General features: G+C 32.9%; 1 protein-coding gene and 1 long non-coding RNA gene across 5 annotated transcripts in view; both read left to right on the forward strand.

The window, feature by feature from the left end:
• The window catches only part of LOC114342914 (tRNA modification GTPase GTPBP3, mitochondrial), a 64,618-nt gene extending 56,484 nt beyond the window's left edge, over window positions 1-8,134 (forward strand). For all 4 annotated transcript variants that reach the window (XM_028293717.2, XM_028293719.2, XM_050656429.1 and 1 more), the window contains one exon: window positions 7,867-8,134. In XM_028293717.2, the coding sequence (XP_028149518.2) occupies window positions 7,867-8,107 (241 nt within the window). In that variant the 3' untranslated portion in view covers window positions 8,108-8,134. The remainder of the gene's footprint in view (window positions 1-7,866) is intronic.
• LOC126888300 (uncharacterized) lies at window positions 1,523-4,524 on the forward strand. The gene is made up of 2 exons (XR_007699498.1): window positions 1,523-4,015; window positions 4,356-4,524. It is a non-coding gene; the product is annotated as an uncharacterized LOC126888300 (long non-coding RNA).
• Window positions 8,135-20,654: the final 12,520 nt, after the last annotated feature.

Here is a 20,654-nt window from a genome sequence, read left to right on the forward strand (position 1 = left end):
AATAAAAATAAAAAAAGAGCTAAGTACTAACCAGCATCAGCTCACTATTCTTCTAGGCAACATCAGACATGCTATATTTAAACGCGTTAAAGTGTGTCTGCCTGGCCAGTACAGGTCGATAAAGTTTCAGATGTAGAGCAGACACTGGTGTCTCCTATGACTCGCGAGGAAAGTACCAGAGTAGACACGGGTTTAAGTCATGGCGCTCAACTTGTTAAGCTTACACTTCTGTGTAAGCAGAACATTATTTCACGACGCAGCCTAATTCAGTGCTTGCGTAAATTTTGGTGTCATGCTATTATTGAACTATAAAGCAAAATATATTCAGCCCTGTGCTGGATGACCGAAGTTATATTTAACGTTTGCGTTAAAGTTAAGATAACTTTGACAGATAACTGTCTCGATAAGTTTCTACGTAAATTCCGTCTGACGTATCTGTCACCGTTATGAGATGAGTTATTTCTTAAACGTTAAAAAAGAAGTAACTATTGGTTTCTCTAACAAAGAGAACTTTATGTAGAAATAGTACAAGTTCGAGCGAGTGCGAGAGAATGATGGGAACATGGCACATGATGGGAGGATAACCATAAAAGTAGGTATGGTTCTAAGTTCTACTTAAAATCCCTATGTTTATAAATTTCAACTTATATCACTCGATTTGATTTTTGCATGATTTTTAAAATTGTATTACACTTCTATTCTTAAATTATTAGCTTTATTTTTCGTTTTTAATTATTGTTTTAATTTTATTATTACCTACGTATTTTTAATTGTTATCTTAGGTCTATGCTTTTGATATTTTTAATTTTATGCTGCTTTATATTTGATATTTAATTTAATTATTAAATTAATAAAATACCGCACAAGATCCTGGGACAACCGGAAGCAGCGTTCTACGTTAAATATTCAGTTGATTTCTATCTATGGAGACCTGTAAGAAGGAGTGGAAACGCAATGCATCGTTTGTGGGCTAACTTTTCAACCTCTAATTCAACTTTCAGCAATCGCCGCTAGAGGCGCAAGTGTTCGAATAGGTGCTACAAATACATTAGCTCTTATGGACTTATTTAATATTTAACTCATTTTATTTTTGTTTTTAGCGTAATTAGATATTAATTTATTGGTGGATTGTAGCTGAATATGTTTTATGCCAAAAATAAATTATTTTAACTTTATAACATATCGACGTGTGGTAAAAAGTGTATTCTTTATATACCATTGTAGATGGAGATGTGACATCAAATTTAAATTTGTCATTACTTTAATATGTAGGACAGCTTATTTTGAAGCGGAAATATTTTGTCACATTATCTAACTGCCACATTTATATACCAATGGTATTTCAACTGCAAATTAATTTTTTAATATCTTTGTAACTGATCAAAAAGTTTGTTAGTTGAAAAAATTGACTTAACTGTACGTAATTGTTTTTAAAAAGTTTAAAAAGTTATTTAAATAATTTGAAGTTTATTGATCAATTTTTTTTAATTATTCTTTTTATCAAAATTTAAACTGTTTTTTTTTTAATACTTCATTTATCTATATTCTGAAAGCTTACCTATCAGATGTTTAAATTTAGTTAATAAAAATATATGTCTATAAACTACGCAGACGATAGTCTGACTTTTATAAAATTAATGTTAATTTTTGTGAAATATTTTGTCTCAAAAAATGCATTGTTTCGACAGAAAAACTTTCAAGATCGTCCTACTATTATCACTATAATTTTCAGGTTAAAATAAAAACCAATAATAGGCACAAATTTTATTTACACCGAAGGAAATAACATACAAACGAATAGGTTTAATCCACGAACGTTATAAATAACATAAAGACAAATCTTTATAAAAAGTCTTTATTAACTTCGTTAAGTTCCCTTTTGAATTTTTTATCGGAACGATAACTCGATATAAATCCCGGTACGAAGCAAGTTCTTTTAGTGTAAGCTTTCTTGGCACTCATATTTAAATAATATTAACCACCAAAACCAATAATCTTATATTAACTACGAATAATTAATTATTTTCGAAATTTTCACATTCACTCCAATGCAAAAGTAGCATCTATTTCTACGCCACCGCCGCCCTAGCGAGAAACCAAGCAAACAGGCAAAATTGTGTACAAAAATTTCAAGGTCGTCCTATCTCGATTCCTCTCCTCTGTGTAGGTCTCCATATTTCTATCTAAAAACAAATCAAAACATAAACCTAACCTTACAATCCTTACATAACCACAAAGTTGTCTCATAACTGCACCCATAGATATATAATACTCTAGATTGCGCCCTGCGATCTTAAAATGGGTGACGGTTGCGACAGAGATAAATGAGCCTATTTGGTCGGTAGTCTCTTTTTAATTTAAGGGGAATATCGACGACGTGACTATCCCACTTTATCGAGTAATATGTGTTGACAGCTGGAGCGGGTGGTGACGAGAAGTGGTCTTTGGTCTTCGGACGTGGATAATCGTGGTTCGAATCCCATACCAACTTTACCTTTTTTATTTTTATTTAATCAATATTGCGTTTATTAGATATTTTTACATCTGAAAAATGGACCTAAGTAAATCTAGCAGATAATAAATGTACCTATGTATAGTAAGTTAATATTGGAATACATAATTTGTGAACTGCATAGTAAAATAAAAGTCATTCGTTATTAATATAAATTCGTCCTTATTCGAATGATGTGAATATTTGTTTTGCTTCTACTTTTTTAAAAAATTGTAACAATAGTTTCATAAATAAAAATAATGTCTAATTACTTATAATTGAATGGGTCATTTCAAAAACAGCAAAGTCCACAATTTTGGGAAACTAACTTTTTGAGAGGAATAGACTCCTTTAAGATAAACGTTGTGTGCAAAAACGACACCAGTCCAGTAAAAACATTAGGAACAAAACTACAATATAACTCTGAATTTTGATGTCATCCATTTCATCCATCTTTCGACTATATAGTTAAGTTTTCTTTGCTCTTCTGTAAAATTAGGAATATGTGACTCGTATTGTTTTTGAAATGACCGATTCAATTAATAAATCGATGGTACATTATGTTGATATTAATTATTGGTAATTTTTTACGAATATTTTTAATTACTTTATACTATTCTACCATTAACTTATTAAAAAAAATAACATTGGCTTTTATATTTTTAAAAATCTATAGGTACCTACACAGTTTTTCTTATTTGTTATATATTTCTTTGCATAGATTTATTTTAGAGATGTAATAATATCTAATAAACGCAATATTGATTAAATAAAAAATAAAAAAAGTAAAGATTAGTATGGGATTCGAACCAGGATTATCCACGTCCGAAGACAAACGACCAGTTCTCGTCGCCATCCGCTCGAACTGTCAAACCATCTAAAATACTCGATGACAGAGTAGGATAGTGACGTCGTCGATACTCCCCTTGAATTAGAAAGAGACTACCGACCAAATAGGCTCATTTATCTCTGTCGCAACCGTCACCCATTTTAAGATCGTAAGGCGCAATCTAGAGTATTATAAATCTATGACTGCACCATAGAGTTATATTACCATATATTATGCACCATATATTAGCATAGAGAGAGTGTCATTAAGAGCGAAGTGACGACACCATCTTTTTTATTTGGATTAGTGCTGTTTCACTCTTACGCATAGTAAAGCTGCGACAGTTGTGCTCACAGATCACTTAACTCTCTTTAGATGTTTCACGCAGGTATCTCAAGGTCATACTAAACTAAATGTCATTTTTAGTAATGATACGTTTTTTGAGATGTCGCCATGCACCTGGAGTGAAGATTTCTTCTATATCACTGAGTCTGAGTGTCATTATAATTTGTCAATTGTCATCATTGTCAGTTTTTATCTTTATGTCAGTAAAAATGTTTATCTGATAATCTGATTGTTAGCAGTAATAAAAAATCCTGATTTAGATAAAATGGATTCAAATACAGTTTTTGAAACAAAACGAATGTGATTTGAAGATCCATAGGAAGATCAAATTCCTAGCTTACATTTGCATGGTGAGTTCAACAAGTATTTGTTATTAGAGAACAAGTAACACAAGGTTTGTTCCAACACGACTGAGAACCGTACATGTAACGATCACTGTCCTGCGCAGTACCATGGAACGTATGTTTTCGTTCCCATGGAACCCATGGAACGTTAATTTTCTAGTAACGAAACGGTAATCTGACGGTTCTTGGTCGTGTTGGAACAAACCTACAGTTAGTGGTGTAGGGAAGCAAACGAATGTAACACCAAGCAAGTAACCCCTACAGAAAATATATAATTAATACAAATTATTTTACGTGAAATGAATATGGTTATTATCAAATCAATTATATTAATTTTTTGTTTTAGTTGAAAGTCCTCAACAAGTAGAGATGCACACATGTTTCAATCATTTGAGATACCCTTTTGTAGAAGTATTTGGAAGATAACTATTAATAATTTCATTTGTAAAGATACGATTTGTAAAAAAGTATATACAAAGTGGTTTTGCTGGTATTAAATAAATAAATAAAAATACGTTGTCATGTCTTATTTTTTCCCAAATGGTATTTTGTATATTTGAAATTAAAAATAATTTGCATATTTTAAAACCAAATTATTTTTTTTTCAACTATACAAATATTTTAACCTAACATTTTCTTCCCACCAAAATTACATTTTGAAATTCCCGCTTGAAATTAGTTCCGATACAAGCGGCATGAAGCGCTGTTTTTCATATTTAACCAAAGCGTTATCGTGAAACATCTAGAGGAGGTAGGTGATCTGTGGTTGTGCTCCCCTTCCGTACCTATACCACCGAACAACCCTATACTCACACTTAATGTCTTAGACAAGGAAAAAAGAGAGAACGGGTAACACTCATTTAACACACACGTTCCAAAAGTGAAGCCGGTTTTTGGTTTGTTTGTCACCAGAAACATGGCGGTCACGTCAAAAATAACAATGGGTTGCCAGTGGTGGGTGTTCGTTGAAGGTTAAAATTTCATAAAAAATAAAGTAAATCATCATCTAAAATTCGTAATAAAAACATATGTATGTATTGAAACATATGTACGTAATACGAGAAACTTAATAAAACATTTACCGTACACAAATTCTTCATTTTAAATACATTTCATGTTTTTATTTTAAATACTCAATGCATAACAATTCCCCAAAGATACATCGATGATCAAAATCTCTGGTGTCAGTTTGGCTTCACTTTTGGTCATAGGATTACTCGTCCTCTCTCTTTCCTTGTCTAAGCTTAATGTTATCTTAGTCTCTCGATAAAATGTGATGCCGCAAACCAGTCCATGAGATCTTGTCGTCAGGAAGCGCGGAAGGTAGGCTCACTCTATGTTAATATATACCTCTATGAACTGCACGTTTGACTTCGCGTTATAAAGATTGCGTTGATACATCAGACACCAAACAACCCGAAGGTGCACTTCAATAAATTTCATTGTTTAGCTGTCAGACAGATTCTGTGACCTTGCGCCATTTTATCGGTCCAAGTGGTCAGATCCGGCTTTGCTTAAATAGATGTTGCAGCACCGGTGTTGATTTTTCAAATAAGTGTATCAAATAAAATTTATTTACTTTAAACTTATTTAACGTATAATTTTAATTAAAAAATATATCGTGACCTAATAGCGATCTAATAAGAGCTTCTCTGTATTCTATGTATTTTATCTCTATTTCTGTAATTTTTTTGTACAAAAAATAGGAGTTCCAAGCTCTACAATAACAAAGTATGTATAAGTACGTTTTCAACAATATTTTATACACAGGGTGTCCAAAAACTCTACCGACAAACGAAGACAGGAGATTCCTCAGATAAATTTAAGACATTTTAACCTAATTCTTCTAGTCCGAAAATGCTTCCTAAGAGGGCTAGAGCTCTTTAAATATGGCGTCTTGTAATTAGTTTTTCTTAAATAACGCCAGAACGCTCTCATTTAGAAACATGAGAATTGGTACGCATATTTATCTTTCAAAGATAAATCGATTACATTTATTGTGAACTTTTAGTACCGGTCATAGGCGTCCGTTTTGGGTAGGGCAACGGTTATTTTATCGGATAACTTTTATGTCTTTAACTTTTAAGCATTTTTGACACTGGATTATTAAATTATGAGGTATCCTTGTACTAAAAGGTACTCTTCCTTTAAGTCGGTAGAACACAAGGTTTTCTAAAAAATCGATTTCAAAATTTTTCGTTTCTTGAATTTCCAAAAAAAAATTCAAAAAAAAAAGTTAGAAAAACGAAAATTGGTACGTTTATTTATATTCCAGAGATGAATCGATTTCATTAATTGCGAATTTGTAGTACCGGTCATATGCGTCCGTTTTGGGTAGGTCAAGAGTTATTTTATCGCATAACTTTTTTGCCTTTAATTTTTAAGAATTTGTGACTTTAGATTATTAAATTATGAGCTATTCTAGTACTAAAAGTTGCTCTTGGTATAAGTTAGTAAAATACACTGTTTTTTTTTGAAAACTTTTTTGCAGTTTTTTTTTCAAATTTAAAAGACGAAAAATTTTCAAATCGATTTTTCTAGAAAACGACGTGTCCTACGGACTTAAATCAAGAGCACCTTTTAGTACTAGAATATCTCACAGTATAATAATCCAATATCAAAAATGCTTAAAAGTTAAAGATAAAAAAGTTATGCGATAAAATAACCGTTGCCCTACCCATAACGGACGCCTATGACCGATACTAGAAATTCACGATGAATGAAATCGATGCATCTTTGGAAGATAAATGTGTGTGCCAATTTTTGTTTTTCTAAATACAAGGGTTCTGGAGGTATCTAAGAAAAACTAATTACAAGACGCCATCTTCAAAGAGCTCTAGCTCCCTTAGGAAGCATTTTCGGACTAGATGAATTGGGTTTAAATGTCTTAAAATTATATGAGGAGTCTCCTGTCTTCGTTTGTCGGTAGAGTTTCTGGACACCCTGTATACATAATATAGGTAAAGTTTTGTTCTGAAGCTATTTCCTTGTGGCATTTTTATAATCAACTATTTTCAATGATTGAATACAAGAATTATTTTGTATTTTGACAATAACACCTGACTTGGGCGTCGAAACGTTAATAAAATCATTTTTTGGTAAAATTGTGGCTTATTTCCCATTGAAAATAATTGATTAGGTAAAGTTTCATAGTTAACACCAAATTTTCAAGTACCTACCCATTTAAGTACATACACATTTATAAAAACATTGTGAATTTAAAAATGCTTACCTTGATTCGTCTTTTGGAAAACGGAAAAAAACTATAGCTGAAATTTGATACCGTGTTTTTACAGTTGATCGCTGCACAGATTAAATTCGAACTGCCTTTCTTTTTGTCCATATCCATAATTATTATTGCACAATGCACAAAATCACCGAACAGAACAACACAAAATCAAAGTAACCCCGAAACAAGCGTGATCTGACAACAACAATCACAAATTGATCGTGTCAGCAGCGGACCTGTGGACCGAAAAAATGGCCGCCAGCCGTGCGCAAACCAGATGCGCGAACTTTTCCCGCCGAGTCGACTGTGCCTTCGGGTTGTTCGGTGCATCAGATAACTCAAGAACTGTCAAGAAATACCGCAAGTAGTTAAGTTAAATAGGATATATCACACCAATTCGACGATTATAACTTAACTTACAAGATAACTTTACGTTATATTTAACGTGAGTGATTCATCACAGGGCTGAATATTTATTCTAATTTTAATAAAAATAGGGGTAGTTGGTTTGTAACTTGAGACAACCATATGATTTCTTAAGAAGAACTTTTATTATTATATAGAAGTTAGATTAATTTTTTACTAAACTGAAAGTGTCACCTAGAAATAATACATTATTTTTCTTTAGATGTGGAGAACCAACCGTTGAGCATCCCAGTATGAACCAGATTAGGCATCGACAGCATCTCACTGATTGTTTGAAATATTTAAGGTTATTTATTAAGAGTAGCGATAATCATAATCAAGATTTAGTCATAATGGCGGAACATCTAAGACGATCACTAAAACATTTGGGAAAATTATTAGGGAAAGTTACCACAGAAGATTTATTGGATGTAATTTTTAAAGATTTTTGTATTGGTAAATAATGTGTCCGATTAAATACGTTTTTAGAATATTTTTTTATTCCATCGCGTATTTCGTCTGCCATAGACTTTTCTTGTAGATGTTTGCCTTGTATTATCTCCAATCACCAATGACAGAATAAATATCCACAAGTTGCTTACCAAAATGGTATAAAAATTAAAAGATGACTGACTATAACTTAAAAAGAGAACAAGAAATCATACAAAACTGTGTCTGGAGTAAAAATTAAACACGTAATTTCGAATGATACCAGTAAACTGTTTATTAATTTTGCATTGGGGAACAATATGAAATTGCCTGGATGGCAATACCACTGTTAAGGCCGGGACATACATAACCGGACCGAACCAGCACCAAGCAGAGACAGCGACACATATACGGTGCGGTGCGGTGGTAGGAGAACACACTTGCCCGTCACCGTTCTGAGTGACGGCCGTAGTATTCTTAACGTGGTATGTTTCTCTGTGTCCATCGTGGTGTCCATCATGTTTTCAAATTTCGTAAAAGTGGCAATAATTGCCGTGGCTCTAGAGGAAGAAACTTCGAGGGGGGGAGAGGATTTGGGTGGATAGTGCGTGGAAATCAAGAGTAATATGTAATTTCTTTTATTGAAGATAATTTATTTATTAAAGTGTACTTTAACTTTTTGTATGATTAATAATGATAGTATGATTAAAAAAAATAGACTTTTTGGGAAAACATTTTTTTTTAATTGTTTAAACAAATTAGACTGTCAACAAATTGCATATTTATAATGTTCGCAAAAAGTACATACAAATTAACAAAAAGAAAGATTAAAATCCATTCCTGGCTCCAAAATTTAGTATATCTCGAGATATAGAAAATGATAGTAGGTAGTTTTAAGTTGCTTTTTTAGTTTTGAACTCGTGGATTTGTGGGCTCCCAGCTCCCCCTTCACTTACCAAGACCAGTCACCATTTGAACTAAATTTTTTTAATTCGTATAAAATACCAACTTTTCGAATATGTAAAGAGATTTTTTCTACAGACAATACTTTTAAAGTTATTCTAAATGTTTATAAACTACAAAATTTCAAAACTTTGGCATCAGGATTTTTGACTATAACAAATAATTTTTTATCTTTTTTAATACATTTTGATAGTATCGCTCTTGTACTTTCATTTGGCCTACGCAAAATTGCCCTATTTTCATTATTTTCTGTCTTATGTTATTGCAAAACAAAGATCTCTGAGATAAACAAAGAGAATAACTTTTAAACTAATCAATGGATGGGTATCTAATTTTGAGGGTTTATTAAGTACCTCTCCTCTGGCATTTGCTCCTTGGTGCATATTAATGTTAATAGAACTCGGATCCTGCATTTTTAATAATTCTACCGAAATTCCGTCCGTTCCTGGCGCTTTATTATTTTTTAGTTTCTTTGTTATTTGAACTACTTCTTCATAGCTCGGATTTTCAATGTGCTGCTCCGCCGTATAATATAAATATTGTCTAGTTTTGATCATTTTCATTGTCTGCTTTTAAGTTTTTTTCGAAGTAGTCGGTCAGACGGATCAGTGGGCTGAGGCGCGCTCGATCGACAAATCTAGCGGATTTACGATCGAGGTTCGAGCCCCGACTCGGTCATTGAAAAATAAAAAGGCCCACGTAGTAGCAATGAATATATACACTAATAGAAAGGTACGGGGCCTTGCAGAAGTAAGAAGGATAGGTGAAGAGAGAATACAGCTGAACTCAGGAAACATACTCTATTACAAAGGTAACGAAGACAACAACAACAACGGAGGTTGTTGGCTTCATGGTGAACAAAAGGATTGGCAAATATGTAAGCACATTTAGAGGAATTTCAGACCGCGTAACATACATGATAATGAAAATGAAAAGAACGTCACTAAAGATGCACCTACCTCTACCTATCCAGAAGAAGATATTGAAGCATTTTATGAAGACGTTACAATGGCCACAGAAGAACGTAAAACGAGAATAACACTAATTTATCGGAGATTTTAATGCAAAATTAGGAATAAAGCAGGGTGAAGAAGAAACAGGGATAGGAAATTTCGGATATGGGTCAAGAAATAATAGAGGAGATACCTTAATGAACTACCTGTAAGAGAGGAAACTATATGCTATGAACTCTTTCTTCAATAAGAAACCGCAACGAAAATGGACATGGCTCAGTCCTAATGGTCAAGTAAAAAATGAAATAGACTACATACTTTCATCAGAAAAGTCTGTTGTACAAGACGTAACCGTTCTTAACCATTTTACAACTAGTAGTGACCATAGATTAGTTAGAGCAAACCTAAGCATTAATGGGCAACTTGAAATGAAAAAGAGAACACAAAATTTAGATATGGAAAAATTAAGGGAAAATAAATAAGAGTATAAAGAGAAAATAAAAAACATCATGCCCGATAAAAATCAACTCGTAAATAAAGGAGTCGACGAAATCAATAACATTCCAACACAAACATTACTGAAAGCCGGGAAAGCAGTGGCACCCATGCGAAAGAAAAGACAAGAATGGATTTCACATGAAATAAAAACATTAATGGAAAAACGGAGAACATTAGCTCCACAAAACAAGAGATCAACAGCAGAGTATTCGAAGATAAACAAAAGCATCAAGAAAAAGATAAAAGAAGAGAAATAAACAAGAAGAACAAGTTGAAAGAATTATTCAACAAAACAAGAATATGAAGTGCTTACGACCAAAACTGGGAAAAACAGAAATAAATGCCATCAAAAATACTCGGGGAGAAGAGACCAACGATATACATGAAATATTAGCAACAACACAACAGTATTACTTAGACTTATATCAAGAAAAGCAACCACCGACACAAGAAACTCTTCAAAAATTGAAAACTAAAATAAAAAAATGCTAACTCTGACCTACAACCAGAGATTAGCAAATCAGAAATAAAGAAAGCCCTGAGAGAAATGAAAAATAATAAATCACCAGGAAAAGACGGCATTACAGTGGAGATGATTAAAAATGGCGGAAAAATTACAAGGGAAGTCTTATATATATTATTGAACAAAATACTAAGTACACGAAACATACCCAGTAATTGGAATGAAGCAATCACCCTATTGTTTAAAAAAGGAGACAAAATAGATCTGAAAAATTATAGACCGATTACCTTGCTTAATGTTATGTATAAATTGTTAACTAAATATTAACCAACAGACTAACTCCTAAATTCGACAATTATCAGACCAAAGAACAGGCAGGATTCAGAAAAGGCTACAGTACATGTGATCACCTACTGACAATGAAGTTACTTATTCAGAAAATAAATGAATACCAAATACCCATATATATATATATATATATATATATATATATATATGGGTATATATATATATATATATGGGTATTTGTAATAAGTACGAGTGGTCGTTAAACCAATAACTTCTCATCTTTTTTTTATATATATATATATATATATATATATATATATATATATATATATATGGTATTTATAGATTTTGAAAAGGCATTCGACTCCATAGAACACTGGGTAGTGAAACAATCACTACACAATAGCAGAGTAGATTACAGGTATGCAGAACTAATCTTTAATATATACAGTAGTAAGGCCACAACTACGATCCAACTTGAACAGACTACACACCCCATACCCATCAAAAGGGGCGTTAGACAGGGAGATACGATTTCGCCGAAACTCTTCAACCAAGCACTAGAAGACATTTTCAAGAGATTACAATGGGAAGAATATGGAATCATCATTAACGGCCAATACTTAAATTACCTAAGATACGCTGACGATATCGTCCTTATCGTCACAGACAAGGAACAACTACAAATAATGATACAACAACTAGACCAAGAAGCCAGTAAAGTTGGATTAAATATGAATTACAGCAAAACAAAAGTGATAACAAATCAAGAAGATGAGTTAAGAATCGTAGTTAAACAAAATCAAATAGAGGAAGTGAATGAATACATATACTTGGGACAAATAATAAAATTGAATAGAGACAACCAAACAGCAGAAATAAAGAGACGAACGAAGTTAGCGTGGACCTCGTTTGGTAAGCTCAGCTTCATATTGAAGAACAAAAAATACCCTCAATATCTAAAAACGAAAATCTACGGCCAATGTGTTCTTCCGGTGCTTACATATGGATGTCAAACATGGACGTTCACAAAAGCGAATAAGGGCAGAATTGCGAAAACACAAAGAGCAATGGAAAGACAAATTATTAACGTAAGACTGTCAGATAGAAAAAGGAATTCCTGGGTAAGAAATATCACAAAAGTTAAAGATGCTACTCGTCAAACAGCTAAACTAAAATAGAAATTTGCCGGTCATACGATTAGACAAAAAGACGAAAGATAGAATAAAATTATTACAGAGTGGAGACCATGGACATATAAACGAAAGAGAGGGAGACCACAGATGAGATGGGTAGATGACCTAAAACACCAAACCGGCTCAAAATGGATGCACATGGCTCATAGAGAAAGATGGAGGAGCGAAGGGGAGGTCTATGTCCAATATTGGATGTCACAAGGCTAATAGATAGATAGAAAGGTACGGCCCTGTAACGTTTTAGCATAGGAGTTTGCGATCCAACTGAGTAGGTGCTATGGAGGTGCAGACCTGACAACCACTACGGAGCTTACGCGATCTCACCACCGCCCGCATTGCGGCCGCATTATCCCTCGTCAACAAGCCTGCTTATAAACGTGACCATATGTTTCATATAAAAGCTTCTTCTAGGAGCTATAAATATTCTTTGGTAGTAGTATTAAAAAAAATTCAATTACCAGAGAACGGCAGTTCTCGCCAGTGGCGCACACCTACACCCCCTACACGCGACACTATATATACACGAAATTTTCGATTTTCTAAATCTGATTGAATTGAAAATTGGGCCAACTCCCATCTTAAAGACCAGGAAAAGACTCATCCACTCATATGTCAACCATCCATTTTGGTCCAAGGATGTGGATTTTACGGCCCTTCCTATTTAGGGTCTGTTTTTCGTTCTCGTCCCCAAACTCCCAAAAACTTCGAAAATTTAACTCCGACCTTTGCGGCTTCTAATAGTACTGATTATTACCTTTCCATCGCATGTCTAATTTTGAAAATCGGTTATACCGTTCAAAAGTTATTGAGCTCAGAAATATGAGTCAATTTCTATTTAAAAAAGGGAAGATGTTTGTGGATATGTATGTATGTATGTATGTATGTGTGTGGAAAAGTTAAACCGATCTGATTTTTTTTTCTGTGTTTGAAGAGGGGGTGAGGGCCGATTCAGAACCGGTGTAGTTTGTGAGTTTTGACTACCCATAAGCCAGCTATAGGACTTGGTAGGTACAAAACGGCATATTTTTTAGCGGTATACAGGGTGTTTCATTAATAAATGTCCATATAGTAACTGGAGAAACATTAGCATAAAATACGAAGATTGAACCTAAAACACGTAAATAAAATGTGGTTCTTTACTGAGTTACAGGGTGTTTTATCTTAAAATTTAAAAACTATTTTTGCTCAGCATTTTAAAACTATTCGACGTATCCTTTTTATACTTGGCAGGAAGTATAGGTACTGTACAAACTACTAAATTATATCAAACAAACGTTTGTGGCTATTACCAGAGGCGTACGACGGGGGAAAGTGAATGGTTGACCCTTTACAAATTCTACGCCACTGGCGAAATTGCTATTTTAGTTCAATTTTTGGATTCTCCAATACTTTCTATGAAAATAATATACTCTTCATTGGTAACGATAAAGTCATTAGTTTTCGAGATTTTTGAAGTTAAAAATGAAACGACACGGTTATTTTGATTAATGTATTGTGTCACTTCATTTTTATTTTCAAATATCTCGAAAACTAATCATTTTATCGTTACGAATGAAAAGTATATTATTTACATAAAAAGTATTGCAAAATCAAAAAATTACACTAAAATAGCAATTTCGTCAGTGGCGTAGAATTTGGGAAGGGTCAACCAGCCACTATCCCCTGTCGTACGCCTCTGGTAGTAGCTAGAAACGTTTATTTATCTTAATTTAGTAGGGTGTACAGTACCTACACTGTCTGCCAAGTATGATAAGGATACGCTAAATAGTTTTAAAGTAATGGGTACAAATAATTTTTAAATTTTAATCATATGAATCATCATAAATTAATCAAAATAACTGTGCCGTTTCATATTTAACTTCAAATATCTCGAAAACTAATGACTTTATCGTTACCAATGAAGAGTATATTATTTACGTAGAAAGTATTGGGGAATCTAAAAATGGCACTAAACTAGTAATTCCTCCAGTGGTGTAGAATTTGAGAAGGGTCAACCATTCACCATCCCCTGTCGTACGCCTCTGGTAGTAGCTAGAAACGGTTGTTTATCATAATTTTGTAGGGTGTCCAGTAGTCGCACTTTCTGCCAAGTATGAAAAGGATACGTCGAATAGTTTTAAAATGCTGAGCAAAAATAGTTTTTAATATTTTAGATAAAACACCCTGTAACTCAGTAAGGAACCACATTTTATTTAAGTGTTTTAGGTTAAATCTTCGTATTTTTTGCCAAGGTTTCTCCAGTTACTATATGGACAATTATTAGTGAAACACCCTGTATATCTTCGGTTCAAGAAGAGACAGGAAAACAGTAAACACACCAAATTAATAGCGTTGAGTTAAGCTTTCAAATGGTGTCTAAGCTGTCAGAATCAGACATACACACGGCTCAGTATAGCCGAAAAACTGAAAAACTAAACTTTGAAAATTTTGGTTTTTCGACAATTACTCAAAATTTCAACCTACGAATTACGCCAATAACTGAGCGTTTGTAGAAAGACTCTAGACGAATCTAACGGTGTATACCTTATATCCGGGAAAATTCTAATTTTTAAGTTATAGGCTTCATAAGTATGATCAAATCTATTTCTTATGGGAAAAACGGTTTTTCAAACTCAATAATTCCTGTAATATCTTCAGTTATCATACTTGACCTTAGATGGATAAGATACTACTTGTCAATACGTTTCAAATTCATGTTTAGTGAACAAGATCGGTTAAGCCGTTTAGAAGTTATTAAGCTATAAAAGTATAATCCAATTAACGATTATTCCCTAAATGGTTTATGTAGTTGTAGTAGTTACGACGCTAATTTGATCTGGCAACGGGCAATCTGAGTTCATTGACCGGCCATCCCAATATTTTTTTCAATCTATTTCGAATAGAAAAAAAATCTAGTATACATTCGATGGACACTAGATCATTTGGGAGATAATGCGACAAAGGCGACCATTTATAAAGCTTAACGTGTAATCGAGAAACATTGCATTCAACTTTATACATTTAATTTATAAATAACTTTGAAAAACTCCTGATACAAGAATAAAAAACCGCTAAACGCCGTAAAAACGAGTAGCGCATACAATATTTCAGCTACAAAAGATCTGATATGAATATTACGTGGCGTGAAAATGTATTTTCATTTTGATGCAAAACAAAATTCTAGTTTTATTTTAAAAGATTTTTTCATAATATTTGCTAAATTTGAAGTAAACGCGCCACAAAAGAGTTTCAAAATTCAAACTGTATCAAAGTTACTCTTTTGTGGCGCGTTTTACTTCAAATTGGGCAAATATTATGAAAAAATCTTTTAAAATAAAACTAGAATTTTGTTTTGCATCAAAATGAAAATACATTTTCGCGCCACGTAATATTCATATCAGATCTTTTGTAGCTGAAATATTGTATGCGCCACTCGTTTTTACGGCGTTTAGCGGTTTTTTATTCTTGTAGAATCTACGGCTTGGTCTGAAATAAACTGGTACAGTATTTCTCATGATCATCTTTCAGTGCGTCACAGTTTTTCGATTTCTTTCTAACGCATTAAATTGTATGTGACAGAAAAAAAGGCACGTCGGTGATTACATTTCGTCGGTGACATTTTTATAACATTTATTCTAGTTATTCTAGTTGTCGATAAATGGCGCCATAATAAAAAAATAATTTTTTTTTAATTAGGTAATAATATTACAAATATAATCTGTATAATTTATAAGACTATACAAATCAAAGAAAATACCATTTTATAAATGCAAGAAACACATTTGATTTGTTTTTATTCCAAATTGAAAATAAAATGTGACAACTGTCAGATTTAACTAAAATGTCATGTTAGAATAAATGTCATAAATGTGTATTATCACGGACTTACCCTTTTTCCTATCATTTGTTACGCACTGAAAAATGATCATGAAAAGGACAATATCTGATCGACCTATGTAGGAGCGGTACGGCGCAGGGGATAAGGGCTTGCGGCTTGGTGATACTCTTCCATAGATACCTACCGAAGGGCGTTGACGCCTAATAACGGTGTATATATTATATTGTTTCTATCTCATGCCCAAGATATGCCCAATTGTATTGGGTTCGTTGGTTCCTGGTATTTTCATTTTGACTGGTTTCATTATGCAAACTATGTTTCCCAAATATGTTTACAAAAGTTCCTTTCCCCAGCTTAATTAGCATTAAAATCGCCTAATGTTATAACAGCATCGTGTCTTTGGATTTTCTCACATACTTCCTGTAGTTTTCCATAGATTATCCCGTTTCCGTATAATATAGATTACGTACGGATATAATAGTAGAGTAGTCCATGGTTGGCAGGGCTTTAACCCGGCAGTGGTCGCTATATGAGATTTTCTCTCATGGTGTCAGAAAATTGCTCACAACTTTTTTTCCGGGAAATTATACGCGCTTTAGTTCCTTTTAAGTCTCCTAACTATCCTCCCTCGACAATCTAATAGACTCGTCCGCTCAGATAGTGACTCAGTTCAGTTGACTTAGTATCACCAGTTTGTTGAGTCAGTGCGCTTCATGTGAGAAATTCTTTCATCGTGCTACCACCGGCGCCACAAACTCTATTTAAAAATTAATTTTATTTTACCACTTTTTTATTGGCTTTAGGATAAGACCATGCGGCCAGAAACAAACTAAGTAGTATTTACCACTTAAAACCTGAAATAATATCCTTTTATAATGTAATAAAAGACGCCGTGGATGTGGTCGATGAAATGAAAACCCTATATTCTGTTTCACGGGTTAGTTATGTAGATGACCACTTACCTACCATATATTTTCCTTTTTCTTCTTCTTCTTCCTTCTTGTATGTAGGCTTTAAAGACTGTTTCTTCTTCAATATTAGCCTCCTAAATTGTTTAAGTTATCGCACCATCTTTTTCTTGGTCTGCCAATACTTCTTCGTCCATTTGGTGACTTTCTCTCGTGCTATTCGTACTATCCTATCCTCTGTCATTCTACTAATGTGTTCGTTCCACTCCTGTTTCCGTTTTGTCACCCATCCATTTATGTCTTCTATATTGCATGATCTTCTTGTTTTTGCTTCTCTCCCTATCTAACAGACTTTTCCCTGATATTCGTCAGAGTATTTTCATCTCTGTTGTTTCTAGTAGTCGTCTCGTTTTAGATGTGTCAGGTCTTGTTTCCGGCGTGTATGTTAATATTGGTCTAATTGCTGCTTTATAGATTCTTGCTTTTGTGTCTTGTCGTAGGTGTTTGTTCTTCCAGATTGTGTCATTAAGAGATCCCGCCTTTACTTGCTTTTAAGCTTTGTTGTCGTACTTCCTCTTCAACATCTCCGTAACTGGTTATATCTATTCCCAGATATCTAAACCTTGCTTCTTGATTTATTATTTCCCCATCAATTTGGATTTTACATCGTAGTGGGTATTTAGATGTCATAAATTTGTTTTTTTCTGTTGATATTATCATATTGTATTTCTTGGCTGTTGTATTGAAGATATGTGTTAATCTTTGGAGATCGTCTTTTGTCTCGGCGATTAATGCGGCGTCGTCTGCATAACATAATATTTGGATTTCTTTGTTCCCCATTCTGTAACCATGACCTTTACGTACTGCTTCTATTATTTCGTCCATTATATTAAAGAGTAGTGGGCTTAATGAGTCACCTTGTCTGACTCCGCTTTGTACTGGTATACACTGCGTTAGTTTTTCATTTATCTTTGCCTGTATTCGATTATGAAAGTAGATGTTTTCGATGGTTTGTATAATATTGATTGGTATATTTCTTCTATACAGTAAATGTAAGACGTCTTCGACTTGGATGCGATCGAAAGCCTTTGTCAGGTCTATAAAACATAGATATGCTGGTTTATTGTACTCAATGGCCTTTTGTGTGATTTGTCTCAGTACAAATACGGCGTCTACGCAGGATCTTCCGGATCTGAATCCTTGTTGTTCATCTTGATAAAGTTGTTTTTTAATAAGGTAGTTTCGCCAAATAAGGCCAGTGTCTTAATTAGGCCAATTGCAAATATTTTCTTAAATATAGATATTATATATTAGAGGTCACCGTAAATGTCTTTCTCAGTCAAAATCGTCTACGCCATTCAGTCGGTAGTATCACATAGCAGCGCCAAGTAGACTAGACACGTGTTTGTTATGGTGCGGAAGTTCGTTTATAAATTTTAGGTAAGTTATAAAATTACTAAAATGGTACTTAATGAATATAATCCAATTATTTTTTCATTGTAAAGCGATAGTAAATTAATACTTTTTAAGGAACTGGAACTGTTTTTTCTCTATATTGCTTTTTATTATTTTTTTATGTTAAATAAAAAAAGTAGACAGTGTCAAGCCAATTGTCCTAGATGTGTGTAAATGTGCGATATGTGTGCTTAATGTATTGACAAATTTTTGTTTTTAATATGAATAAAAGTTTCTTTCACTAAATTTTGTATTTGTTCTTTAATTCTTAGGTTAGGTTTAATTCTTAGGTTTAAAATTTATTATCCACCTCAATTTGCGTAAAAAATTAAACTGGCCTTATTAAGCTACCAGTTCCTAATAAGACCAAATATTCCAGATTTATTTAATGTTAAAATTTTATATTTCTTTATTTATTTAGTAAATATTTTATCCTGAAATTCGATAGCTAAAATGTTAGGCAATACGTATACAAGAGTTTTCCCCCATATTGTTCCTGAATAAAATATTACAGATATTTAAACGTTAAGGTGGCCTTAATTGGCGACCTTACCTTAGATATATTTTTCAATGCTAAATATTGGCGGCATCAATAGTCTCATTGTATATAAAGGTAATAATAATAAAAGAGAAGAACGTCGTGTCTTTTTAAAGGAATTGGCTTTATCGTTGATGAAGCCTCATCTTATAAATCGTTAGACAATTCCAAATTTAACTTTAAGCCTTCGGAATTTTATTGCAAGAATTGCCAAAATAACATTACCGAACTCATCACAACCTGAACAATCGGATATTCAGCTTGCCCTGAATATTGCCCTCACTGCAAAAATAGAAAATTGAAAAAAATTGTAATTCTTGTCATCAACCAATTTGTCCAGAGCATTCTTGTTATACTTGTGTAAAGTGCGGTGCCGTACATTATAAAGATACCGAGATTGATTAATATTGGTTTAATGATTTAATATTGATAATTTTTTTGTATCTTATCATATTATTATGTATTTTATGTTATAATATTATATTCTTATTATTATATAGTTAATAAAAAAAGTTTAAAATCTGTTTTAAAAATTTTATTTTGTAAAGAAAGGCAAAAGTTGGATATGTGAGAGAAAATCACACGCGCGACCACTCGCGTACAAACCTACTACCTAGCGACTAATGCCGGGTTAACTGAAACTCATTGTATTATTTTCATTTATTTATTTTTATTCTTTTAGATTAAAAAAATAGGAATGATTTATTAAGAGAAAATCGGTCTATTCAAATTCTATACAAAATCTAAACAAATTCCATATCAATAGAAAAGTCGAAATATAATAATTCTCAATATTGCCACTATTACTTGCTACTACCACTGCGTTTATTTGACAACCATTAGAAAACTGTATTCTAATCATTCTTTTGCAGTTTTGTTATGTTCATAAGTTGACAAAAGTTCAAAAGTAAGCAATCATATACTGTCTATGCCCAGGGATATCTGAAAAACCCGATAAAGGGTTTGTTTTATTTCCAACGCCATTAATGAATCCATTCCAAGCTGCATCAAGGTGGTGGTCTTATCTATAGAATCTAAAAATAATTGCACAGTATAGCTATAGCAGAATAAGCATACTATAAAACTTTAAAATTAAGATTGTTATTTACATCTAATATGTTGAAAACGTTTTTAAAAAATGGAAGAATTCTTATTGTTTTTTAGGTGTAACCTGAAGTTAGTAACCATGGTAAAGAAAATTTGCACTGCTAATTTTTTCTTAATTTTTTTCACTCAGAACTCGATAGCCAAAGACGCAATAGGGAACTTGCACATATTTTTAAATATTAAAATAATATTAAAAAATATAAGGTAACATGATCTTAAAACGCATGCATGCAAAAAAAAAACAAATATTTTAACTCATACGCTTATTACGCGGCTTTGAAAATGCTATAAAATTCAAATTTCTTCAGAGATGCGTAAACGGGTCTGACTTCACGACCCAGGGTCTACCTGTCATCGACAAAGAACCGCTAGGATATTTCGAAAATATTTACAAAT

Source organism: Diabrotica virgifera, chromosome 7 (genome assembly GCF_917563875.1).
Source record: "Diabrotica virgifera virgifera chromosome 7, PGI_DIABVI_V3a".
Classification (NCBI taxonomy): Eukaryota; Metazoa; Arthropoda; class Insecta; order Coleoptera; family Chrysomelidae; genus Diabrotica; species Diabrotica virgifera.